This window comes from Cryptotermes secundus, unplaced genomic scaffold (genome assembly GCF_002891405.2).
Source record: "Cryptotermes secundus unplaced genomic scaffold, Csec_1.0 scaffold62, whole genome shotgun sequence".
NCBI classification, from domain to species: domain Eukaryota; kingdom Metazoa; phylum Arthropoda; class Insecta; order Blattodea; family Kalotermitidae; genus Cryptotermes; species Cryptotermes secundus.
The window spans coordinates 2,298,219-2,326,086 of record NW_019727786.1 but is presented as its reverse complement, the minus strand read 5'-3'; the positions used below and the strand labels follow the sequence as shown (position 1 = coordinate 2,326,086).

Genomic DNA, 27,868 nt, shown 5'->3' with positions numbered 1-27,868 from the left:
ACAATAAAATAACTTAAAATATAAGTAATGTTTCATCCTATTAGAAATAGGAACAAATTCACATTTAACAGTTTCAAAATTGAACTTTAGCCTCATAAAACCTTTGATAAGAAAACATATTTGTTAAGTATTATATTTATTCAACTAATAAGGTCTTTTAACATTTACTTTCAATTCATTTTGGGGGGGGGGGTCATATTATATTTGCAAATTAAAACGAATAGATACAATAATGAACATGTTTCATTGACTTCTGGGAAAATATGGTACCGTAGCATATATAAGCTTGTGGATGCACAATGATCTTATGTCATTGTTGTTTATTTTTAGCTTACTCATATTTAATGACAGTAACTCCAATTATACAGCATCAAATTACTGGACAGTGAATTGTTAATTGGAAAGGATGTTGAAGGAAACGACTATGGCCTAATTTAAGACACTTTTCAGGAATTTGCCAGGAAGGACTGAGGAAAACCGCATAGAATTTCGATCAGGATAGCCAGTGTCTTGGCCAAGCTTCAAACTTGAGCGAACAAACTTTCATTCGAAAACTGAAATTAGGTCAGTTTTTGAAGCGAATGGCAGGACTACCAACTGATGTTGGATCTGAATTCATAACACAATCCACAGTAAGTCCTGCAGGAACAACAGTGGGTACACAAAATTATGCCCTAAAGATTACAGAAAGTGAATCCAGAACATAAGGCAGCGACTACCACATGTAAAGCATCTGCAAACCAGAGCCAAATGATGTGCTCATGCATAAGTGTGCCTGTACGATCAATGTTTCGCTCGGTGACGGATGTTTGTGGCTGACAATCATGTGGTTCATTCTCCACGCGCTCTCTGCCCTCTCTGAAGCACTTACACCACTCAAATACACGGGTCCATGAGAGACACTCTTCCCCATACTGGTGCTGGAGTCTGTGATGAATTTCAGTGGACGGGACGTTTTCTCCAACAAGGAGACCTTCTGTTTGCTCATCACTCTAACAACTCCCAGACAGGACTGAGCAGGTTCTAACCCAAACAGGAGGGAGGATGGAGGTTGTGGCTTCACTCTCTCAAGGTCGCACAGCTGCTGCGCAGTGCAGCTTGTTTACACACAAATCAGTCCTGGTCATATTTGAACCACCCTGTATAATAACAAACTCCTAATCTCTACTACCTCTTTTAAATAATTTCATTCTGTTGTATTTGTATTCATTCTAATGTGAAATGGCTTTCTCTGGAATTGGACAGCCTATACCAAATAGGATTGTTGCATTAATACTTCCAGTTTACCCTTTCTCTAGTTCACATACAAAGTCGGGCATGAAAAAGAAAAACACTTTTAAGCATGAAAAACAGCATTCTTTATCATGTCTTTTGATTTGCCTGCCGTGATTTGTAACGTCTAGCTAACAGCCACGGGACATTTTAGGCCATTTAGGTTCAGAGCATTAAACATCACTTTATAGTAAAGAGAAGAAAAAATACTCACTGGTATTCCCACTTCGTGAAATTTCATCACTATGAGAATCCACCACTTTGACAACTTGAACATCATCTTCCTCAGATCTGTCAACATTTACAGAAACTCCTGTCTTTTTAATATCACTAGCTGTCTTGTACACTGGACGTTTCTTCAATGTCTTGACATCCTGCCACTCTCCCAAGACATCTACATCCTGACACAGCATTGCAGATTATGAGTAAGATTTAATTAACATAAGCATAATACAAACATGGTACTAAACCATACACTATAATTTTTTACCCACTACACGTATATAATGGAGAAATATTTCAGTTTACTGCACTGAATTTTTAAAATGCAATTATGAATATTTCTTGAAAGTGTCAGGAATATTCAGTTACAAATTAAGAACAGGGTGGCATGAACATAATTTGTAAATACAATGAATGTGAACATACAAAGAAAGAAGAATTATACTGGATTTGAGGTCCTCACAGCAGTGAATATTAATGTTGGGTAGTCCAGTGAAAGTCAACAGACTTCTAGAGAAACATCTCACCTCTATCTTCAGGACTGAGGAGTAACTGAAGCAAAAAAAGCAGCATGAAGCAGACGGCAAGTAGAGCAACTAAGAAGCTGAAAAGGACAAGGCCTATACCACAAACACAACTTCTCTCTTGTGTTGCCATGTCCAAGTGGCAAAATAGCCCTTTTCAGGGAATGGAGTAGTTATTTGCTCTTCTTCTGCCTCCTACTGGTTTACTCTGTTGGCCAGGGACAGTCAACGGGAGCAGACTTCTTGTCTTACAAATTCCCTCCTAGCCTGTAAGTTCTGATCTTTCTGCATATGGTTTACTCTGCTCGCCACCTGCTTAATGCTGGTTTCTTGCCTGGATCACTCTTCAACCCTAAAGATAGAGGCAATGCATTCCCCTGAAATAACAGGTGACTTTCAGCAGACTACATGCTCTTATATCCCAAAAGACAGAACTCTTTAAACTCTGGTCTGCTGTTTTGTCTGAGCATTGAAGATTGTAACATTAAAAGACAAATGTATTTTTGAATATTTGAAAACAATATTCTGAGGAGAATCTTTGGACCTAAAAGGGAAAGAGTAACAGGAGATTGGAGAAAATTACCAAATGTGGAGTTTAATAATTTGTACTCTTTACATACATTATCAGGGTGATGAAATCAAGCAGGATGAGATGAAGAGGGCATGTTGCATTCATGGGAGAGATGAGAAATGCACATAAAATTTTAGTAACATAAAATGAAGGCCACAGACCATCACTGGGAAAATTTAATTGTACATGGAAACACAACATTAAAATGAATCTTAAAGAAACAGAATCTGAAAATGTGACTTTGATTCATGCGGCACAAGATAAGAACTTGTAGCAGGCTCCTGTGAACATGACAATGAATATTCCACGAATGAAGGGGAACTTCTTGACTAGACAAACAAGTATCAGCTTCCAGAGCACTCAGCTCCATGGCATTAGCAAATATAACACAGGTCTTAATCAAAACATACCTCATCATCTGACACTTCAATAATGCTTTCCTTGTGATCTTCAAACCAGGAACATCCTGGCTGGGGAGCATGTACATGAACAGCTGGCTGCAATGCATACTACAAAAATTAATCAATCATATACTATGTCTACATGTACAATCTACACAATTCAAACAGTCATGCACTGCAGTTATAATGGATATGAAAAATCCAGCTGACTACATGTCATGGTGTCATGACAATTACTTCTCACTAGCCTACAACAACCGTACCACTAGAATTTTGTTCATGGCTGTACATAGACTTCCATTATATTTTCTTGCTGTGAGTTAGTTACGAAAATAAACTCTAGGACAGTCACTGTTACCCAGAAAGCATCAAAATCCAATCATGTAACTCCACTGATGCTCATTCAGGGAGCAATTTATGAAGTACACTACTGAGATGAGCTCAAGTGCCATGACATACATAACAATTTTCATAAAGCCTGGTTCAGGCATTCAAAAGTTGGTGGGGGGGGGGGATTATACACACATACAGGCAGTAAAGTGATCTTGTAAGGGTACTTTTATTTTTTCAAAGCAAAGAAAGTATGCTAAAAACAGGCTTCTGCAAATCTTGAATTTTTGGGATTGAACTGAGAAAAAATCTTGACCCAATTTCAATATTCATTTTTGTGTCTCAAACTTTGAGGATTTTCAGATAATTGTTTTTGCATTGTGCAGCACCACATGAGCTAGTCAACCTATCAGAACCATAACGGATGGCAATGTGAGAACAAACCAACTTGTCAACAGAATCTGTTTCCCTTGCCCTCTTTTCTGTCCAAACTGCATCTTTCTCTATTTCTGTCTGTGGTGTCTAACAGCAGAAGGAGTAAGTTAGATATTTACCTGGAATATGATTATATTTCTTATTCTAATAGTTACAAAACTATAGGCAGTACTGAATTTGAATGCTGTATGTATATACTAGATGTTTATAATGCATTTCTAGCTCTCAGCACGTTCATGACAAAGTTCACAGCATATCAGGCTATGAGAATAGAATGAGAGAAAGCATGACAAAGAAACATGTTTCAAGATCAGAAGCCAAAAGGTTGTCCACAGTACCACAGACAGACTGAAACATTTGTAAGAAAGAACACATTTTAATTTTTCCTACTACAGTGTTTTATTAGTGTTTTATTGAAGTAAGAAAGTTAATGTGATATTATTACATAATTACATAAAATTATGCTTACCATACTTCTCTGTTGCTGTCGACAACTAAAAACTGGCCTCTTTTTTGGCATCCTCCAACTAGGAGAAGGACGCAAGAACTCTGTAAGAAGACGACTTGTAAGAAATATATCAAATTTTTCAAGAGCAATACCACTCATACATCTGCTGCTATGTGCTGGCTGGGAACACTACTGCCAGCAATGATACTCAGTGTTTGTAAACACAGTATCATTTAATTACCAGAAGGTATTAAGAATAAGTTTGACAGAAACAGAAAATACATAATGACAGCAAATGAAGCCTGAGTATTTAAAAAAAATAGACAGTGAAAGACTGGAAGTAGCACAAATGAAGTATCTGCAACCTTACAACACTTGGATCACTAATAAAATAGACACAAAAATTAAATGTTTCAAATATTAACAGTCACAGAGAGGTAAAAAAAAATACAAGAAATACACAATCTCAACACAAAACACTAAATCAGCCACTGAAATACAGACCAACAGAGGTGAAGAGGTCTAAGACATCTAATGAAATGGTGGAGAGATGATATACACCTACAGTCTTCACGAAGTAACAATTAAGATTAATCTTACAGTGTTCATTATTATGACCATTGTTATACAGCTGTATAATAGTGTAAAATTTTGAAAGAATAAAGGAAGGCTGACAGCAGCTGGAACTTAACTTCTAACCTAAAACAAAGCATGTTAACACAGGATGACCCAAGATAAGTCTGCTGCTTTAATGAACAATCGCAGAATTTTGATGAAAGAAAATGAGACTTTATACAGAAACAAGCAGAGTCTCAGCAAAACCTAACCTAAGCTGATAAGAGGAAAGGAGGGAAGAACAAGAGATAAACGTAAAAAGAAAGGCACCAGTGGTGGTGGTGATGGCAGTAATAATAGTAACTGGAAACTTATCAAGTTTTATACAGTAAAATTACAAGTTACAATAGCTAGAAGTTAAAGTACCAGTGTTAAACATTGTTTGATAGACAAGCAAAATTGTGCTCTGTTCATACATTGTGGTATACTGGACTTATTCAACCAATCCATGCCTCACATAATATAAAATACCCTTTTTCATCTTTAACATGTAAGAATTACATCCAAAATAAAATTTTACTTACGATCAGATGTGAGAAAATGCTGCTCATCAGTTTTATCAATTCTCCTCTGTTTAGAATATCGCTCCTTTATGTCATCATCCTCCTCTGTTTCATCTATGGTCCTAAAATATAAATATAATGTAAAAGTGCAAAAACAATACTCATTAAATACAATCCTGTATTTAAGCATCCTGTTGCATTACTATATCTATAACTGTTTATGTACTACGCAGTCCGTCAACAACGCAACAAATTGTTCCTTCTTTCTTACACTTTCACTTTTGACGATTGGACGATATTAATGCAGTGTAGCAGTTTTAGCATAGTAATACACCTGAAGATGGTCATTTAGTGCCAAGACATGTGTCAAAAGTGAAAGTGTAAGAAAGAAGGAACAATTTGTTGTGTTGTTGACAGACTGTGTAGTACATAAACAGTTTCATTAAATCCATTTTATACAAAGCCACTCCCACTGTTGTAATTTCTCATATAATTTTGTTTAAAATATCATATGTACTACCAACTGTAGGAAAAGACAAAAGTCTGGTGACCACTGGTAGTGCCATAATACCGACTCACACTTTGTGAGAGTCAAACTGATTGGCACAATAATCTCTATCAATTTGTACTTTTCTCTTGTGAGTTTTATAACTCAGCATTAATTCTTTCATGAAAATGAGTTGTTTCACTGAGTGACATTTTACTAGATTTAGAAACAAAATATAGTAGATCCAAGAGTGAAATACTGCAGACTATCTCTCCCAGGTAGGCCTACTGAGTGCTCTCATATAAAATGTGTATTCCTGCATTCATCTTAGCCATTTCGTGTATGACCAGGATAGTCAAACAAACTTAAAAATCATACCTAGAGGTAAAGAGAACAAAGGAAACAAGACAGCCTAAAGGCTGAAAGTATTACAGGAAAAAAGAGAAATTAGATGGAAACAAAACAAGATACACTGTGCTGCTAGTGATCCAACATGCAGATCTCCTAAATTTAAGCCCAATGAAGGGAAATCATAAGAAGCATATGACTGTGACTGCTGAACAGGTTATTTCAGGATCAAAAGACACATTTCTTTTCCGCATAAACATAGGCATATAATGAAGTGAAAACTAAGAATTAGGGATTTAAGAAAATCAGTCCATTTTATGATAACCGTATACATAAAAGCTATTATCTGTAATGTTTGCATCAACAGAGAAAGAGAACACAGTGCTTTCACTGAGAAATGGCACTAATACTGGGGACTGCTATTCTTCTGTAATAGCATATTTTCAGTGATTTTGAAGTCAACATTTTTAATATGCACATATCAAAATTATATTACATTTAGAACCTATCATGATCTTTGTTTTATGTGTAAGTATATGGGCTTCCAGGAACATGTGTGTGTGTGTGACTTCTTTTAATTCAGAAAGTTAAGGCCTTCTTTGTATTTAAGTCACCAAAAAAAAAAGAGCATTGGAATACTGTCTACCTAAATTCATTGAATGTTACACTCTTCACAAGACAGCCAGGGAACATTCCACGTAACGTCACGGACACCATAAAAGTATAAGAAAGGTAAGATGGAAGAAGGAAAACCAATGAAAGTGATAAAGGTCAGGAAGAAAGGAGTATATGATGAAAATAAAAATGGAATTATTTTCCTCAAATAACTAAACATACATAATCTGAGATTTTTTCATTGCTCATCCAAGTCCATCTACGAAAATGCTAGGATTCTTTAATTCACATCCAAACCAATCAGCATATTAATGATGCAGTTTATTATTCTATACTTGTTACAGTGTAAAAGAGGTAAAAAGGTAAAGTTGCCTCTGTGCTTAACTAATCAAGCACTATGCCATGAAGGCGTATGAGGGAGTGGATGTATAGATCCACATTTTCTTGACTTTGGCACTAGTACTGTCTGCATGAACATTAAGATTTAAAGCTGTGATTGAATAATTAGGGAAATGCTGAAGTTTTATTCTTCGTCACCATAAATAAGATATTTTTTAATCTCACTGATGTTTATACCAATGTGCTCTAATAGAGATATCCAGTTCAACACCTCTTTCCCTTCTGCCCTGTACAATGGCTATAGGACATGAATATGCTGAATGAAATTACAGAATCAATATCAGCAACAGAGCATATATTCCTGAAAACTGATGCAGATGGCAAAAAAAAAAATGCCTTCTAGGAAACTGGGTGCAACTGCAATTTCTGTTAACACCCATTAAAGTCTTAAGTTGCCTGTTCCTTCACTACACTAAACACAAAATAAAACACATAACATTAGACATAAAATGAAGAACTGTCACAATTATAATCTGAATGCAAGAAACTGGTTTTGGACATCATTACAGCCCCAGTCCAAGGATGTCCTGATGTGGAAACAATCAACATACCCATGCATACTCAAATTAAAAACTCTAGACAAGTAAAACAAAACACTGCAGCTGACAATGCTGGATACAAATGTAAAACAGTGAGTGGCACGGGATTCCAACATATAAAATCTGTAGGGGCCAACTGTGTACCAGTATAAGCACTTATACTGAAACATGGAATGGTGCAGTTCCGTTTTCTTTCAGAGCTTTGTAAAATGTGGATTAGGGCAGAGCCTTGAGATCAACGTAAATATCGCAATTTGGCCCTGTTCTGGCACACATAGGAAACCATCACTAATCTATTTCCTATGCAGTTCATGCCCTGTTAAAAACTGCGGGGGGCCTTACGAAAGAAATAGTTTCCTTTTAATCCTTGGTCCAACTTTGATAAGCGATTTACACATACCTCCACGTCTCACCGCGATTCCAAAACATAACGGCATCTCGTAACAGAATTCTTTTATACATGATTACTGATAATTAAACAACGTTAAACTTTATTACAACAATGATACATTCAACTTTTCAGCCCTCCTTAACTTCATTCAAAAGAAACAGTCAATAAAGCCCGCGGCTTTCAACGTTTTTTTCAACAATCGATAACTAAAACTTTATCGAAATAAATTAAAGGGCACAGCTGATTAAAAAAAATGTGTAAGTCGTGTCGTCTCCATGCGATACGTAATAAACCTAGGACACGCATATTTACTAGATATCACAACACTGTTTCTATTTAAACACTGGGAAAATTACGCGAGGCATGTCAAACTGCGAACGACGCCAACATTTCTAGAACTGTAGTAATAAATACTAATACCCGTTACCTTTGTCAAAATTCATTTCAAATGATTCACAGGCAAAATAAACAGCATGTACGAACTTTAGGTTCATACCAAACTATGATTAAAAAGCTAACCTTTTTATACCAGTTTTAAAGCCAAGTCGGATCAGGATATAATTTAAATATCTGCTCAACATATTTTATGTTTGATTTCATCACAGAATATCCTACTCGAATTTACCACCCATAACTTCTAGAGAAGCGCACTAATAACAACAACACACGAACTGTCAAAAGAAATGGCACGAATTACATCGCGTTATGAATAACCTCCACACGCTCAAACAACCTCAAAGAAAGTAACAGATATGACCGGATACGACCGTGATGTTTCCGTCGTTACCGGTCGTTACCGTTGTTACCGTCTAGCCCGGTCTAGCCGGTCTAGCCGCTTCCCCGCCACTAGCGTCACTAGCGGTCACTAGCGTCACTAGCACCAACTAGCCCATAACTGCAAGCTACTGCAAGAGATTCGAATGCCTCGCATGGAATCCCGCCGGCTGGCTGCTGCAGGGAAGAATACTGTCACCAACTGAGGCTAGTCGGCTATGAAGGGAGTTTTCGCCAGTATTCTTCGGGCATGCTCTGCTTCCCTCATCGTCTGTAATATCCGTTATAATAGCAATAAACATTTGTTATAGTTTTACGTGGTAGTCTCTCCGCGTCATCGGATTCGACAACTGCACTGCACTCTGACGAACTTCATAACTTGAACTCTTCGCCATTATTAGAATGATCAAGTCAAGGAGGATGAGATGGGTAGGGCATGTAGCACAAATGGGGAAAAGATAAATGCACATATGCTGACGAGAAAGCCAGAAGACAGGAGAGCACTAGGAAGACCAAGACGTAGGTGGACGGATAAAATTAAAATGGATCTCAGAGAGATAGAATGGGGTGGAATGGACTGGATTGAACTGGTTCAGGATAGAGACCAGTGGAGAGTTCTTTTCAACAGGGTAATGAACCTTCGGGTTCAATAAAATGTTGGAAAGTTCCTGAGTAGCTACTCAACTGGCGGTTTCACAAGAAAGGCTCAGCTCCATGAAGTTAGTAAGTTAAATTATCGATAAGTGATGGATGATCACAAAGTCCATGGAAGTGATGATACGAGTATGAGGCTGTTTTCTTTTCAAATAATCGTATGAATTCATTCTACTAATATATATCGCCGTATCTTTTGTCATTCAAGAGGCGCTTCGGAGAACTTTCTGCTACAACCTCCAGAATCGAAGGGTAAGTCAAGTGAGAAACCAGCATAAAGCAGGCGGCAAGATTATTCGATAGTGCTCTCTTATAGCGTTCATAGCTCTCAGTATCACGGATCAGTGTATAATAATTACTAATTCCCGTCTACTGATATCCGTGCCCACAAGCTAGAAGTCACGGGTGTCATTATTCCGATGATTTTCCCGTAGGGAGTGTGCAGTCTGCTGTTCCCATGGCAACCAATATAAATATAACCGTAGTATACCATTTTTTACGCACTGCTTAAAAATGGACTGACAGACAACGTTTTCGTTTTAGATGTTGATCATTGAAGTTAATTATGGATGTACAGTATGTTTATACGAAGAAGAGATCGGAGTTCGGGCGTCCCTGCTTCTTTGTAGACGAGGGCCCGAAATTAATGGAAAATATAATGCCTAACAGAGAGTTCCATAATGGATATATATTTAAGAATCCCGTTAACCGAAGCACTCAGTGCAGCAGCGTCCTTGCAGAACATGAGGTGATTTGTTAAAAGTATTTCCAATACTTTTAATACGTGTTAAAAGTGACAGGGCCACGGTCAAAATATTTTCCTTTTTTTTTCTTTTTTTTTTTGCCCACTATACCAGCCATTGTATAACTTTCTTATGAATCTCAGGTTACATAAATTGTTCAATTCATTCGCCTGTTGCAGCCGATTATTAAACAGTTAATGGCATAATAAAGTCATAAGCTAAAGACCCTACTCTCATTAAATGCAAATATTGAGCGATAGGATTAATCATTGATTGTTACATAGCTGAAAGGAAAATGTCTCCTTTCATGAAAGATTAATCAGTATATCCTATCAGGGCCAATTCATATTTAGTTCACATCTTCATAAGCTACTCTTCAAATATCTACTTTAATATTATTCTTCCACAGTGGTAAATATTTTAGAAGCAATATTGGCCTCATTAGTATATGAAGGAACTTGATTACAAAACCAATACCAATAACAGATAAAATATAATGAAAATGATGCACACACACATGAGTTAATTCAGTCCTTTCATCTATCATACCATGATTTAAGAGTGTCTGAATAATTTGAATTAATTTATTGCTCAAAACATATTTCCTCTCAGCTTCCTTTTCCAGAGGTCTGAATGTCTCTTTTAATGTATATAACAGTGTTTCTCAACCTTTGTGAGACCACAGCCCAGTATTTTTTTTATAAGACGAGGGTCTGGTATCAGGCAACGGCCCAATGATTGAGAAACACTGTTCTATAATACTTATATCAGGACTAATTCATTTCTCTAATTTTTGATGAAAAAAGAGAAAGAAAGAAAAGAAAATCCCCTTGAAGCTGTCATAAAATTTTATGCAGGCCTGTCACAGTACCAAAAAAATGTAGATTTTGTTATACAGCTATGCTAAGAAAACTGGAACATGCCTTAATGATGGCCAGTTGTTTTTATGAAAATTTAAATGTCATCAGGGGTGAGAGAAGATAAAATTTTGGGCTGAGGCAGTCTTAGAATGGTCTATTGTATATAATTTCATATGGGTATAAGCCAATGGGGGAACAGAGGTGTAATTTAGTTCATAGTTTAACCTCTAAATAGGGTTCGCATGTTACATAGAAGTAAAAAAATATTAAAGAAGCTACCAAGAACAAACACAGCAACACATAATAACATAATCAAGGGGATAAGAGAGCTGAAAAATTAAGTTTTAGAAATGATTTTAAATACTTCAAATGCATGTTTTTAAAATGTAATCTGGACATCAAACAATGTGGGTGTATCCTTCATGATTCTATGCATTCGTGACTAAATATGTGTCATTTTTTGAATACATATTATAAAGAATTCTGAAGTTTTTGTCAGTCTAGTTATTTGTAAGCTGACAGGCAACAGATATAAAAAATATTCAAGTCAAATAAAATATACAGCGTTAATGGAAAATACTCCCCTCTCTGAAGTGGCTAGGTGCAGTCTGGTAGAAGATAACTAACTTTTTGGAAGAATATCCTGCATCTATGATCACTCACGCTTCTATCCTGAAGATGGAGACAGGCTGTTCCTTTGAAATATCACCAAACTTCTACTAGACTATATGGCGTCACTTCCCAGCGACATAATCATGACCAGAAGAAGCTCAAATCTTATTTATATTTTCTTGTTTCCAGGTAAACACAATAAGGGCTCAGTATGATCAACGTGGAATGAATCACACTGAAGGGGGGTGGCCACGTGAAGTTAACCCAACAGATGAGGAACAGACACTGAGGTTTAAGAAGAAGATTGAAAAAGATGAGATGTATGTTCATACTGTGTTACAGCTTACACATGTGAGTAAAGCATCCTATCAAGACTATTTAGACATGTTTACAATTCTGAATTACTATATATATATCTGATTTGTAATAACACAGACTTTTCTTTGGAAACCCACAAAGAAAGTAAAATAGAACACATTTCTGACTTCCTGAAGAATCAGGCTAAGTACAACAAAACATCAATTGCAATAAAGCATAAGCACCAATTGGCTTCGCTGCATCCTGTTGCCCACCTAGATGAACAAATTTGGGTTATGAAGATTTCTGTCTTCTGAGATATAAAGCCGTGTTGTCCAGTAGATACTTGTGCAGTCTCCAATCGAACACCTGTACACATTTTTGTTACATTTGTTTTAGAACCTTTGCTAAAATTCATCACAAAATGGAATATTGATCTGAACTGGACATGAACCATTACTTTATATAAAGATATAAACAGGGCTTGAGGTGGGGCGGGATGGCATCCTGGTTCTATTTTCATTCCACCTCAAGCACTGGATATAAATATATGACATATAAATAAATAGACATATTTTGCAACACTGTTTTTACGGCTCTGAATGTACCCCTTCCTTCCTTTCTTTACCTTCCTCCCTGCAGCCTAGGTCATGGGGCACACCTATCCCATAGGCACTCAGATTATTCCTGCTTCTTGGCTTCCAAATTCAATTATGTACTTGGGTGAGTAAGCCACTTCTCTGCTGAGGAAAATTTCAAGTTGTGTTTTTGAGTCTCTTGGTTGCATTTGTAGGTTATTCTCTTTACTGCTTCAACCACAGCCACTTCCTTTACAACTTCCTTATTTTTTATTTTTGTTTTTGTTGATTATTTAATCAACCTTATTTGATGTTTTCCTTTTGAATGCTTGGAATTTTCAGATGGTTTCCTTAGTCACATTGATGTTTATTAGGTCCCAGTGGCATGATTCTGTGAGCTAATCTTGCCTTTTTGTTATTGTCCCCTTTTTATGTGATTACTTGGGTGGTAGTTTCTTATTTTTGCTGACTGTCTTGTTTCTTGTGGTGGGGGTTGTCTGATTTTGTTGTCATTATCTGGTCAGTTTCATTTAATAAAGATCTGTGTTATCCACGTCATTCAAATCAGCTCTGGGGCCCACCCAGCCTCCTATCCAATTGGTACTAGGAGCTCTTCTCAGGGGTAAAATGGCTGTAGCATGAATCTGACCACTAACTTCCAACCAATGCCAAGGTCTAGAAAACATGGATCTGTACTTGTACATCCACTCCCCTATACTCCTTCCTATTGTACTAGTTAAGCACAGGGACAACGTCACCTTTACCTGAAGATCTGTGTTATATGTCTATAAGCTTGCTTTTTAGTTAATAATGTTACTGTTCTTATAGTTTTTAAATGTTGTTGACTTTTTATTTATTTAATTTACATAGGAATTGTGTTGATGTAATCTACTGTACAGTAAATACTATCATAGTGTTTGTCTGGAAGGAGTGAAGAAAATCACTGAAAACTTCATGGAAATGTCTGAGACTATATACGAAAAACACAGTATATGCAAAATGGAAAATATGTAATGACCAAATTTTGTACCAGTATATTTCGAGATAAAATAAACAGTGAGAACTTTGTAAACTTATGAGTGAACAGCCTGAAAATTTGAATCTGGAATCTTTCGCATTCCAACTGATGAAATAACAAGTGACAGACCTCTGTAATCTGATACAACCAGCAAGATATACTTAAAAAATAAATACCTTCTGTAAATAGAAAGTGATTATTATTCTGGTATATGCTCTGACTTATGAAATTTCCTTATTTTTGATATCAGGCTTCCTTTCAGTTAATTCTTAATACAAAATTCATTTTACAATATTATGGAACTTACTCATTTTAGGCAATGGAACACTGTATACTGCAAAACAATGCCATTAATATTTATGAAGAATATTTTGAAGATGTTGAATCAGCTACACTTATGGAACGATGTTCAGCTCGTACACTGAATGTTTATCGAGATCCAAATAAAGTGAAGAGGCCTGTCACTCATCTGTCATGGTCTCCTGATGGTGGAACTCGGCTGGCAGTATCACATTGCAACTTAGAATTCCAACGAAGATCACCTGATCTGTCCACATTCTCCTATATATGGGAAGTAGGTGAGTGACAGGTGATAAAGTTGACTTCAGTAAGAGTAAAAAGCAATAAGGGACAGCATTTTTTTGGTTTTTGAGCTTCCAGAGGAATCCTTTTCCATCTTTCAAACTCTGTTAGTGAGATATGTATGTTTGTCCAGCTGTCTGCCACCTCTTCAAATATAGGTAACAGTACCATAGATATGTTTACATTCAGTGGTTGGAAACTTTGTACTTATCTTAAAAGCAATTCCAAGAACTTGTTCAGGTAATACCATATTATTTACTGTTCATTGCTGTCATCACACTATGTTAGTGGCTTTGGTCTAGCAAATTACTGTACAGGAATTTAATAAATTATAAACCAGTGACATCAGTATGTTCAATATTAAATCACCTGCCTGCAACTTTTAACACGTTCTTTCTCTATTAAATCTACAGTAGTTGAAGATGCACTTTCATAATTCATCAGCAGCACAGAACACCACAATATGTTACTCAAACTTCCAATTTTACTCTTGCACATTGCCTACAGTATTTTAAAGTAATTTGGGTAGTAGGTCATACATCCACCACCAGCACTACTATCGCCATTTGCCACCACCACCAATTATAATAACCATCTCTTCAGGGTCTTCCTCAACGTCTTTTTCCTTTTGACTGGTATTTTAATATCTTTTTCTTTTCTTATCCTGTCAGAGTTCATCCTGTCAATGGGTCTTTCTCATTTCTTCTGTATTTGTGGAATTTGCAGTTCTATTATAATTTCATTTCTTGTAATGTTTGAAAGGGTGTCTCTTGGTTTCCTCCTTATGAAATGCATTTCTGCTGCTGTAAATATTACCTTCAAAGACATTTCCAAAATATAGTAGAGGATAGATATCAGATGATGCATATTGTCCCTTAGCTAACATTCCCTGATTATGCATAGCACAGCCAACAGATAATATTAGTTGTCTTGTTATTATTCTCCTGTATTATTTCAGTGAACTGCAAATTTTTATGTGCAGAGTACTTTATGTATTAAACCTGTGTCACATATTATGGCAGCAGCAGAACACAGTAACATGACATGGCTGTTGCCATGCCTCATTTAGTAAGACATAATGATTCAAAAGGCATTTAAATTACTTGGCCTGCCACTGTCAGGATATGGTACAATTAAATGGCAAAGCAGAGCATTAGATTTGCTGTTTAATCTAAGTTACTGCTTTCCCTGCAGAAAATCCAAATAAGCCTCAGCTAATATTGAAGCCTTCAGTGCCTATAGTCTGCCTGGAATATAACCCTAAAGATGTGAACTGCTTAGTCAGTGGTATGTTCAGTGGGCAGGTAGCATTCTGGGATGTAAGAAAAGGCTCAACACCTGTGGATATGAGCATTTTAGAGCCTAGTCACAGAGATCCTGTATACAGTGTTTTATGGATAAATTCCAAGTCAGGAACTGAGTTTTTCTCATCATCTACTGATGGACAGGTAAGAAATATTCATCTTTACTTACTGCAGCTTCTTCCTCTTATTCTCCTCCTGCTTTTAGCATCATTTCTGTTTTATGTGGGTTGACAAACAAACTGTTCCCAAAGTCCAACCCCTGCATCCATGTCATGGGGGGATGTATCATCAAGAAGGGTCTACCTCTAGATTTGATTCATAGTAGATTTAAGAATGTTTCCAAAATGATGAAATGATTACTGCATCTGTCTGGCATATGTGTGTACTGTATTACATGGCAATGATACAAAAGATTTGCAGATATTTTCTTCATACCGTTTTGTGAAAGTGGATATTCTGTCACACTGTGCCACAGTGAGACAGAGGGTTAAGGTTGATGAGTGAAAAGAAGACACTTCATGTCACACAGTACCATCACTAAAAGTATCCACAAGACATGTTCACAATTATATTAAAAAATATAAATTTTAAATTAAGTCCTCAAAGCAAAAAGTTGTGGAAGGGGGGGGGGAGACAACCTCCCATCATTGCAAGCACTTCACCCTACTTCCATGTAAATTATGTACCCCTTATCTTGTTCAAGCCCTTCAGAGAGCCCTGACTTTAATTCTAGATCCAGAATCACCCAGACTGGCACTTCTAACATCTGTTGGCTAATCATTATAGTTTCTGCCTTCTGGAATATAACACTGTAGTCTATTGAAAGTCAACTGAAGAATAAGCCAAGCGAGAAACCAGCATGAAACATGTATCAAACAGAGCTCACTTTGTTACTTTCTGTGGACTACAGAGCATTATATTCCAGAAGATAGAATGCTTTGTAGCCACCACTGTGAGAACCTCAAATCCTATATAGCTCTTCATTAGCTCTCATCCTTAACATGACTGACAGACATGTGTGATATTAACAACAGATGTGATGACTGTTGCTTACGTACCAGAAACTAAACATGATATTCTACAAACAGACTGTATTAAATGAAACTTTTAGGAAACATAAATCTATTATTCTGAATGCTCTAATGATCACTTAAACCATTATAAATCAGTGAAGCAAATTATTGTTAAGTCAAGCTGGCCATCATGCAATATGCAGGAACCTGTTCCAAAAGTTCACATTTTACTTCTTGCTGTTCATGTTTGTTTGTTTTTGATGTATCCAAGCATCTTTATGGTTTGGTAAGCTGTTGGGGCTGAATATTTGCTAACTTTGAACTGGTTAATTAATCAGTAGATTTATTGTGTTTCTTACTATGGCACATGTTTAATGTTTTCTTTTAAATATGAGAGCAAACACACTATATTCAGTTTTTATTTGAATTTGTATCTGTCAAATACACCATACTTTACATGAAGCTGAAATAAGATTTTATTGTTTTTTTTTCAAAGTGTCTCATTATATAAAAAAGTTTTGTATTTCATAAGTATTTTTTGGTATGTAACCATTTAACAAAACATAAAGAAAAAATTGTAATTTTAATTTCCTCTATCTAAATCACAAAAATATCTTTGCAGTGCTGTGTTTCTATCTGTAACAAAATGGAACCAACTACATACATTAATTTATTTCTGTTTCTGTTACAGAAAGAGCATAATTGTAGACATTTCAGTAGTATTTTTTTTCTTAGTGGGATGAGTCCACTTGGTACTCCAGCCACTAATGGCGGCTGATTGTACCAGCCCCAGATGACAGATGATGGTGATTGTGGAGCAATTGGTGGAATGAAGATTAGCAGGGGAAACCGAAGTACTCAGAAAAAACCTGCCCCAGCGCCTCTTTGTCCATCACAAATCCCACATGACTAGACCCAGGCTTGAACCCGGGCTGCCATGGTGGGAAGCCAGCGGCTAACTGCTTGAGCTATGGCACAACCTTTATTTCAGTAGTAACTGACTGGCAAATTAAATCTTTCAAGGGATATGGGATGTCAATTTGATTCAACACACATTCATTCAACATTTACTTTTGAGGGTTATGAATGATGGTAGAACATTGCAGACATAAGACAGGGCAGCTTATTTCAGAAAGAGATTATATAAAAGATTTAAATCAGTGATCTGATATATATAATGATACAAGGCTAAATCTGTTTAAATCTTTCTGCTACATGATTAGCATTGGCAGTGGCTGAACCAGAAGCCCAGTGAAGCTGTAAAATGGAAAGTTTATGTTCCAAACTGTAGTGTGCTACACCATTAGATTTTAAATAAGATACCCACAACACATTATTCACTGTTACATTTGTTCTTGATAGGGGATTGGCATGTAAAATGCCATGTTCAGTGTCATTCAGCTGCACATATTGTGCACTATACCAACACTATACCTAACCTTAAGCCTGTAGAATGTGCACTGGGTTTGCATTGATTATCACTATTCTTGGTGTGGCCATGACTTCTTACTCGCATAAGCAGTAAGCATAATGCACCGGATGTTTACTACACACATGTAAGGTAACTGTTTTACACTGAAGATGGTTTTTAAATGCCAAAGGACAGTTTTGCTGTTTGTAACTGTTGCAAGAATTAATTCAGGGTTGTTGATATTATATTTAAAACAGCAGTGAGTATATTTGGATTGTATATGTTAAAAGTTAAGTTGTCCCTGAGATTAATTAATTAAGCTCAACACCATGAAGATGTATGTTGGGAGTGAGGTATAGCTGTACCATTTTTGACCTCAGCACTAAATGGAGGTGAGTGGTCGGCTTCACACCCCTCATGCTTTACCCCAGGGGAAAAAGCTCCAGGTACCCATTGGCTAGAAGTCTGGGTGGGCCACAGCCCCAGTCTGGATGTTGTAGAGAAGAGAAATTTTGAATCCATCATCTAGCACATAGCACGTCAATATACTGACTGAGCTATCGCAGCTGTGTTGTATGTGACCAACATAAAAATTGAATTAATAAATGATTTCTATAATTTACTTATCGCTTTATACGTATGAAATTGTAAGGTAGAGGCTGCATGATGCTTGCTGGAGTTCACCGTAACTGCTATCTTAAGAGTGTGTTTGGGAACTTACATGTTGTATGAATGTGTTACTTGTATCTTCATTTCTCTCATTGTGGGTAAGTTAGAATTACAAACAAGAAGCATATTTATGCCAGCTTACATATTAATTGCAGACTGTATGACAATGCTTTTTCCAGCTTGCAAATTCTACACCTATGGGCCACTGGCCAAATTGTCTTTTGGATGGTGGCTGTAGGTATGCTCATCTGCATATGGGCATTGCTAGTATTTTATATAATGCAGATAAAAATATTCGGAAGAAAATAATGAGCAATTTTGAAATATATATTTTTCTTCTATATCTTCTTAATGCTATGTTGAATGGAAAGATTGTACTGAGTTTAATTTATAATATTTTCATTTTTATTTAACAGGTTAAATGGTGGGATACAAGGAAGCTGAATGAACCAAGTGAAACACTAATACTTGACATAGTCAAAGGTGAAGAGCAAATTCTAAGTCGAGCCCTTGGAGCTTCGTGTCTTGAATATGAAGGGACAATTCCAACACGATTTATGGTCGGTACAGAGAATGGGTGTGTAATTAGTTGTAACCGTAAAGGCAAAACTCCTGCTGAAAAAATTGTGTCCAAGTATACTGCACATGTTGGGCCTGTATATGCCCTTCAGAGAAATCCATCTTTTGTTAAGAATTTTCTTACTATTGGAGACTGGATGGCACGCATTTGGTCAGAAGACTGCAAGGAGTCATCAATAATGTGGACATGGTAAGCCATTATTCTGTGTATACTGACAGGAATGCAGTAAACCATTTCAACATTTTTGTTAAGAAGATAGTGTTGGCTTGGGACCAGCTGTGTTTTGAGAAAATGATTTTAAAGTCTGCAGTAATCAAACAGACACTGTTTAGAAACACTGGCTCAAATCGTGTTACAGTATCCACTGGCCTCATTATTTATCTGTTGTTTAGCAATGAATAAGTTTTAAAACCCCTTTTTGTCAATTTAAAACATATTCAGATATAATTTGTCGTTTAACAGTCCTTTGCTAGCAACGGCCCATCTCCAGCTCCACAGTTCTTGCTTGGAACAAATATGCCACAATATGTTTTATAAAACATGATGACAACACCTCTTGTGAATAAATTAGAACGACCCAATATTACCATTCCAGGAAAGTCTCAAGTCAGAGGCAAGCAAGAATTGTGGAGCTGGAGAGAGACCGTTGCTAGCAAACAGCTATGAAACAACATTCATATTTAGGCAATGGCCGTGAAAGAAACAAGGTAACACCATCCATTGCTAGGCAGCAGATTCTTAATAAGCAAGAACAGATGGCCGCTGCAAGGGAACGGCAACTATTAATGAAGACAGTGCAGGCTTGAAAAGACAGTGTGTGCTGTCATAATTTGTGAAGTTTGGAAATAAGTGATGTCGTTATAATTAAGTGTAATTGCGAGTTGTGTGTTAAAGTGGTCAGTAAATCCAATACCTAATCCAAGGGTCACTTAAATTGTCACAATATAAAAAATTTCCTTATTTTTCCAAAAACCCTTATTTCCTTTCATAAAAATTTAATATTAGAATAATCATCTGCAGTTACTTTAATATTTTGGAAGTAATCAAATTACATGAAAAACTGATATGAAAACCATGTTGCTGATGATAATAGACAATATAACAACAACAACAATGACAACACAACGGCAACAAGAATAACAACAACAATGATGACGATGACAATGTTTGTAATAAATTTGCGAAAGTAAATCAAGTAGAAAGAAAAGAGCGAACACACTTATTATTAAAATCGTATTTTTATTCCTTCTAGTCATCCACATTACTTTACTCTTTGCTGTAAGATTTTTATAAAACTTGTGGTACTTCTTCGGTTTTATACATTTCTGTCATAAATTTTTCAGATATACTGCCTTCTTTGCGCTCACTGGTAAGGGACCAAGCTACTTGAAGCTTGATGTTCAGTTCGCTGCAGTACGTAAACTCATTTACATTTAAGAAATATATGTTGAGGTCCATCGTTACTGTGTTGTAGCCATACAATTTACAGTCTCCTCATTTACATCAACCTTCGTTTTTTTCTATCTTTCCTTTCTCAAGTTCAGTGAAAGTAACATATTTCATCTCTGTTAAATTGTGCTTTGTTGATGTCATACATACCATGGTATAACAGCCCACAGGGTCAAATACATCATATATCAGCATGTCTAATGTGTTTTTCAGTATTGGTATGCATGGAGCCTACCTCCTTTTCCGAGCACCATGGCTCAAAAAGCATTAGTTTATTGTCAGTATGCTCAAAGTTTTCACAGTGTGCAGAAACATTATAATATGTTAACGGTCTTGTTGTGGTCACTGCGGATATCAGAAAACAATGTTATCACTTTGTCATGTGCCACATCTCCAAGAAAGTCAGACATGCGTGATGCAAATTCAATTCAGCCCCTTTTCCTGCAGCTTCATCCCCCACATAACATTTCACTTTGTTAACCCCCTTCACTCTCTTTTCTGCATTCTTCAAATAAATACCTCAGGTACTGTCGATTAATTTCAGTATTCCCAAGCGCCCAGTATGCTTTGTGAATGTGGTGCCTGTCGTGTTCACTGAAATTTGTGGTAAACTTCTTGGCGCACTTGGAACAACCTCTCTCTTTGACCCTTCTAGTTCTGACATCCAGATTCATAGCCACAGTGTACACATTCCCTAATTGTCTATTATTTTTCCTTTTATTCCTTTCCAATTCTGCTTCTGCTACTGCCTTCCTCTTTTCCCCTTGACCATGAAATTCATACACAGCCCCAGGTATAACTGAGTCTTTACTTATTCATTCAGTTTTTCTAAAACAGAATGAAAAACATTGTTACTCTGAAGAAATAGATACACCAGGTTGACTGATAGTGTATTCTCAAAACATGTTTGTTAAATAGTGCATATAACAGTTGCAGACTCTGATTAGATTAGACATGTTGTTGCTTTCTATTAACTGTATGGCTGTGAAACTGAAGTGAATTCCTCTTAGTACTTACTTTTCCAAGTGGTTCATTACACTGTTTTATGACAGAACACTTTTTGTGACATTTTCATTCATACTTTGTTCATAAACACTGTCCATGTGACACACACTGGAAGAAATAAAACCTACATTCATTCATACATAATTATGGCTGTCAAATAAGACAACAATCCTAATCAGTTTATATATGATTTTTAATTGTTTTAGATCTCTCATTAGTAATCCTGTTTCTCACTCCTTATTCCTCTTTCTCATGTTCCACCCTCCACACATGCCAGAAAACCATAAGAAAACAGCAGGAATATATGTGTTAAAGTTACATGACTGATGGTACTTTTCTGTTGATTGTGTAGCAATCATCAAGCTCAACTTACAGATGGCGCATGGAGTCCAACAAGATCTTCTGTGTTCTTTACTACAAGAATGGATGGTTCACTTGATGCTTGGGATATTCTGCGGAATCAAAAGGAAGCAGTGATCAGTGTAAAGGTAAAGCATATATTGAAGGAAGGAAAACGAACTGATAATCTAATATATTATTCAGAATAAGGCATGAGAGAATCTCATACTAATTGATAAAAGTTTGACCCATTAAATAAGTGTTTTAAAATTATTATAAAATATATAATTTTGTATAAGTCACTGTTAAAGTATCTGGTTCACATGTCAAGTATTTATACTGATTACATAATTTTACAAAGTTTTTAAATATAAATTAGCACAAAACCTGATAATATGCTGGCCAGTATCTACAACATCAACAGTAATAGCAGTTTCATTTGAATGGATATAATAAAGCCTGATGATGATGTTCAAGTCAGAACATGTTGCTAGTAGTGATAAAACATGTACATAATTAGTAACCATATATTAGATTTGTGTGATGGTGGATATACTGATTGCAGAATGACGCTCAAACCTGCTATTTCAGAACAAACAGCTCACCTCATGTACAGACTCTTGTAGATGCTTTTTTGTCTGCCAAATGGTAGTCCATGCTGGAAGAAAGGACTGGCTAAAAGAGACTAAGAACCTTAAATTCATATAATTTGGGTGAATACAGAAATTTGCAGCAAGGATATTACTGATACAGCATACTAATTCTGCCAACCAATTAAGGTCTTAAAACCAAGGTCATGGTAGCTAGCATATTATTATACAAGCTGCAGAAGTTATCATATTTAATAAATATTCTGTGTGTATTCCAGGTTTGTGATTATCAATTGAGTAACCTCAGAGTACATGACCAGGGTCAGTTAGTTGCAGTTGGTAACAATATGGGGACTTCATACCTTGCGGAGTTCTCTGAAAATCTTGCTGCAACACAACGCAATGACAAAGTGCTGTTAACTGCTGTAAGTTAAAACTCTAAATGGAAAGGAAATTTGGATACTGCAGTTCTTATAAGTGCTATTTACCAAAACTTATAAAATCACATTCCATCTAATTTTCATATTTCAAGTATGCAGTTTCTTTGTCAGTAATATTGTTATGTGATTGGAGTGACTGCAGACACGGTCTGAATTGGCAATTGCATTTAATGGTTTCTTAAAGATTGTAACTGAAAGTATCTATAGTGCTGTCACTAATTCGCACACTGCACACAGCACAAACTAAGTCTTCTCAGACTGCTGTGTCTTCACCAGTGGACATTCCTCTGCTCCCAGGCTCATGTCCTCACGGCCTGGCAGCCATTCCATACCAACCTCATATTCTTCTAACTGCTGTCTCAAGACTCAAGACTCTCCAATAATTCAGAGTCAAATTACTTTTATGACTGGCAGTTTACGGCCGATCAGTTCATATTGGAATCAAGCCCCTTGGGACTCGTGACTGGAACCTCTAATGGCAGCTGGCCCTCATTATATAGCCTCAGCATGGACCACACAGAGAACGTTGCTCCCAACAGCTTTTCCATTGTTTTGTGTGTGTCTGTTGCAGCCATTACCTGTTGCAGCTGTTGTATGGCTGTTTATTTCGTGGGCATTGCCTAGTAACAGTATGATACTTAAACGTCCTCTTGCATCAGTGTAAAGACTATTACATATATATTACCGCCTCAATGCTACTTCTATTTCTGTCTTTAGTGTATATCCTATCCTAGTACAACATGTTTCAGCCGTATATGACCATCATCAAGTACATGTTTTCTTGCTAAAATTGTTTCACTGCACGTCAAATGCATATCATATGTTAATATAATGTTAATTTAAAGTTTCATAAAATATTTGTTAAAGTGTGGAATCTTTTGTGCTCCATTTGGTTGTCTTATGTGGACACTACATATGTTGTTATATTCTGCTCGTGTAAGTGTTGGTCTAGTGTATTGTACTGGCATGTAAACATTACCNTTCTGTCTTTAGTGTATATCCTATCCTAGTACAACATGTTTCAGCCATATATGACCATCATCAAGTACATGTTTATATTTTTATATTCTGCTCGTGTAAGTGTTGGTCTAATGTATTGTACTGGCATGTAAACATTACAACTCTCTTTCTGGTTATGTTATTGAGCTGTCCACTTGTGTAGTGCTTTAATAAGAAAACATATACCTGATGATGACCGTATACAGTCAGAATATGTCGTAGTAAGTAAGTAAAGGTATCCCTGTAACAGGCCATGGAGGCCCATAGGGTTGTGAGATGTTGAGGTTCCCACATTTTCTAGACAATTGGCTCATAGATGGCGGCAACGCTGTCAGCCCTATGCACCGGCCACCCTTTACCCCCAAGAATATTCCAAGAATATTCTTAGTACTCATTTCGGTTAGAGGCCAAGTCGACCTCAGGGCCATAGTGTGGCTGGAAGGATTAGGTCAATTGAATAAAACCCAATGACCTCATCAGGACTTTAACCCGCAAGCTTCTGGCTTGCAGCATAGTGCCTCAACCAACTATGCTACCACGTGCCCCCTTATGTCGTAGTAAGGCATGACATATACTAATGACAGAAATAAAATTTGCATTGAGATGGTAATATATATTTACCAGAATTCTACATTAGTGATATCATCAGAATGCACATTTTAACTTGCTTATAATTCCAAGTTAATCTGCAACTAGATTATAAGAACATAAATTTTAATTCCAGATGTTGGATCGCGAAGGTCGCCGCGAAAAGATTCTTGAAGCAAGAAATCGAGAAATAAGACTGCGTCAAAGAACAAAGATTGCTGACAACTCACACCGAGATATTTTAGAAAGAGAAACGTTGAATAAACCATCCTTAATTTCAGATCCAGCAGTCCAGAATGCCGAGAAAGAATTCTTCACTGTTATTGAAATGGTAATATTTAATCTGCAGACCCTAACTCTACTAAGTGAATAGCTAGACTACTCGTGATTTTTCTGCCTGAACAGCAGTTTGGTTAAGGCTTGTGGGAGAAGGAAGAAGAAGGAAGGTCTGTGAAGTCTGATAAGCTGGAGAGTAATCGGATGTTTAAAGAAACTGTTAAATTTCAAAGACTTCATGAAGTGAATACAAGTGATACATGTTTAATATTAGATTAGGGTAATATGTCTTTCACATGCTTAATACCTGAGTAAATGAAATAGTTATAGGCAACCAAGTTAGTAGGTCAGTGGGCCTGGTGTCATGACTGAACGACTCTGATTTTTGCTTCATGCTTGAATAAGTCTGACTCTTATATTATTTTTTGGTTGCAACCCAAATATTATATATAGTTTAGCTACCTATAACACCCTACACCCTTTTCTATGACGAAACAAGACCGATTAAATTTAACTTATTGTTTCACATAACAAATGATGTACATCTTTAACACCATTTTCATTTCATAACTGTAACATTAGAGATGTTATATTTTAGCGTCCTGTTGCACTGATTTAAGTCCATGATTTATTTTATCCGTCTTCTAATGCATACATTCATCTATCCCCTCTTCTCACTCGCACTACATGTTTCGGCACAAAAGTGCCATCTTCAGGTGCTGATCCAATCCACGACAAACTAGTTCATTGCATGCCTTGTCTATACATACTAAAATAACTAAAATATATATTTATCATATATACTGATAAATGTTAAGTGTTAAAATATTAAAATTGTACAGGATATTTCATTCCTACGTCGTGTTTCATTACGCGAGTCACGTCTATCATCTTCTGTTGGAGCACTCTTTCACTATCGTGTATTGTGCTCTGTGTTGCGTCTTGCTCCTGTGACTGCGTGTGTTATATATTTTAGTTATTTTAGTATGTATAGACAAGGCATGCAATGAACTAGTTTGTCGTGGATTGGATCAGCACCTGAAGATGGCACTTTTGTGCCGAAACATGTAGTGCGAGTGAGAAGAGGGGATAGATGAATGTATGCACTAGAAGACGGATAAAATAAATCATAACTGTAACATTAGAGGTATATCTTTTTTACATTTGATCTTACAGGAACTGGCTGCTCTGAAGGCTGAAACAGAAGCATCAGAACAAGATGAAGAATATGGAATTAAGCCTGAAGTAGCAAGTTCGGAAGAAACTGGGAGGAAAAAGAACAGATTTTTGAAAGATGAATTTGAAGGTGCAAATTTTGAAGAGGAAGACTGTGACGAGGATCAAGATGTAGAAGGCGACGACTTTAAACAACAGTGAAATTCAATTTTAGTGAATCTCTCTTCTTTGATTCAGAGTTGTTCTGTCCATGAAAGAATACTGATCGAGAAGAAATGCTAAATTGTATCTAACAAAATTTTACAGCATCCAGGGATTTGTTGACTATAATACTACATTAGTTAGTTAGTTAGTTAGTTAGAGAGGGTGGGTTTCCCCATGCACCGCAACCAGTTTGATCTATTGTGCTTCCCTCTATGATATTCTAGCAGTCTCTATACCCTACCGATAAATGGTGCGTACCATCAGTACCGCCGAGCAAGCGAGTTCGGCCACTTGCTTAGCGGTGTCTATAATGCTTCCCCCATCTATCAGAGGCCTTAGAGGCTATTGTTGAGCGGGAAACGTCCTGGAATTTGGCTCAGTGATCCCCTTTGGGGATATGAGGTTCTTTTACGTGCCGTAAAGTTACGACATGGGGACACACAGCTTAAAGTCCCTCCCGGAGGACTTGTTCCCTGAATTTTTCCGCCCTTAAAAATTCGACGACCTCCGCTGGGTATATGAACCCGCGTACCACGAGTCATGAGGTGGGAACGTTACCTCTAGACTACGGAGGCCGCTATAATACTACATTAAGAAGATATCTGGTTTTGCACTGGAGGAATTTTATTGTATAAATGGTTAATACGTTTTTCATTTGCATTCAATTTTTGTAATGATATTTATTTATGTTCTATGTCTGTGTTATATATATTTCATATTAGGTTACCTAGACTTGTTCCAATGATTAATTAGAACATTTTTTCTAATATGTGACACATTCTATATCCAAAGGTTTGTGAATCTACTTCTCAACCTGTATCTGGATCTGCTTGAATTTGCCATAAAAGAAGTAAGAACTAAGAACATTTCATGCCACCATGTCATACATGTATGTAATGAACCAGGTGTCTCCTGAGATGCTCCTGTAAACTGAGCTATATAAGAGAATTTGTTATAAATTTAAATATAATCATATTCAAATTAATGTATATTGTATCCGACACTTGTCTGAACTAAAATAACGTGTACTGTATATTAAAATTATAATTAAGTTATTAAATACAAGTCATAAAAAGGCTTTTTCTTTTCACCAAACTTTTGTGCACTCCTAAATTAGAAACTATTTACAAGGTATTCCCTTTCATCACCATATCTCCAGACCAAACTAGTAGTAGTGGTGGTGGTGGCAGCACAGGCAGCTATGTTGAGGACGACGACGATGATGATAGTGATGATTTTGGAAAAGTCCTGAATATGGAAAGCAACTGTAAAACTGAGGCAATGAAGATAAATTACACAATATAATGTTCTCAAGAAGTTCTTTTGTCACATCAGAAAGGGTTCTGAATAATTCTCTTTCATTCTTATTTAAGTTTCTTAAAATACAAGATATATTGTATATTAAATATTTCTGAAGATAAGATAATGAGATGCCTTATCTTACTGGAAAACTCCAACTTTAAATTTGCTTCTGTAAGCATTATACTAAAAATGAGTGAAGTGTGGTTATTCTTCAGAACTCCATTCCCGCTTTTTTTGGGGGGGGGGGAGCACTGACTGGTGGTAGGACAGGATCGACAGGCTGTCAGTAGTGTCAGTAGTGCTGT

General features: G+C 36.5%; 2 protein-coding genes across 5 annotated transcripts in view; one reads left to right on the top strand and one right to left on the bottom strand.

The window, feature by feature from the left end:
* LOC111864901 (sentrin-specific protease 1) overlaps positions 1-22,089 on the bottom strand; it is a 38,628-nt gene extending 16,539 nt beyond the window's left edge. The window contains exons 1-5 of one of the 4 annotated variants that reach the window (XM_023852501.2): positions 22,023-22,089; positions 5,343-5,443; positions 4,225-4,304; positions 3,000-3,098; positions 1,487-1,673 (exon numbers count right to left, since the gene is read on the bottom strand). In XM_023852501.2, the coding sequence (XP_023708269.1) occupies positions 1,487-1,673; positions 3,000-3,098; positions 4,225-4,304; positions 5,343-5,443; positions 22,023-22,033 (478 nt within the window). In that variant the 5' untranslated portion in view covers positions 22,034-22,089. Of the gene's footprint in view, positions 1-1,486; positions 1,674-2,999; positions 3,099-4,224; positions 4,305-5,342; positions 5,444-8,109; positions 8,232-8,619; positions 8,895-22,022 lie in introns of those variants that run through there. The other 3 variants (XM_023852498.2, XM_023852500.2, XM_033751618.1) reach the window with 3 other exon arrangements.
* On the top strand, positions 10,026-26,455 carry LOC111864902 (dynein intermediate chain 3, ciliary). The gene is made up of 9 exons (XM_023852502.2): positions 10,026-10,276; positions 11,933-12,094; positions 13,953-14,214; positions 15,413-15,666; positions 19,032-19,384; positions 22,002-22,137; positions 22,857-23,003; positions 24,742-24,936; positions 26,058-26,455. Exons 1-9 carry the CDS (start codon positions 10,094-10,096, stop codon positions 26,256-26,258), a joined length of 1,893 nt encoding a protein of 630 aa, XP_023708270.1. The 5' UTR covers positions 10,026-10,093; the 3' UTR covers positions 26,259-26,455.
* Positions 26,456-27,868: the final 1,413 nt, after the last annotated feature.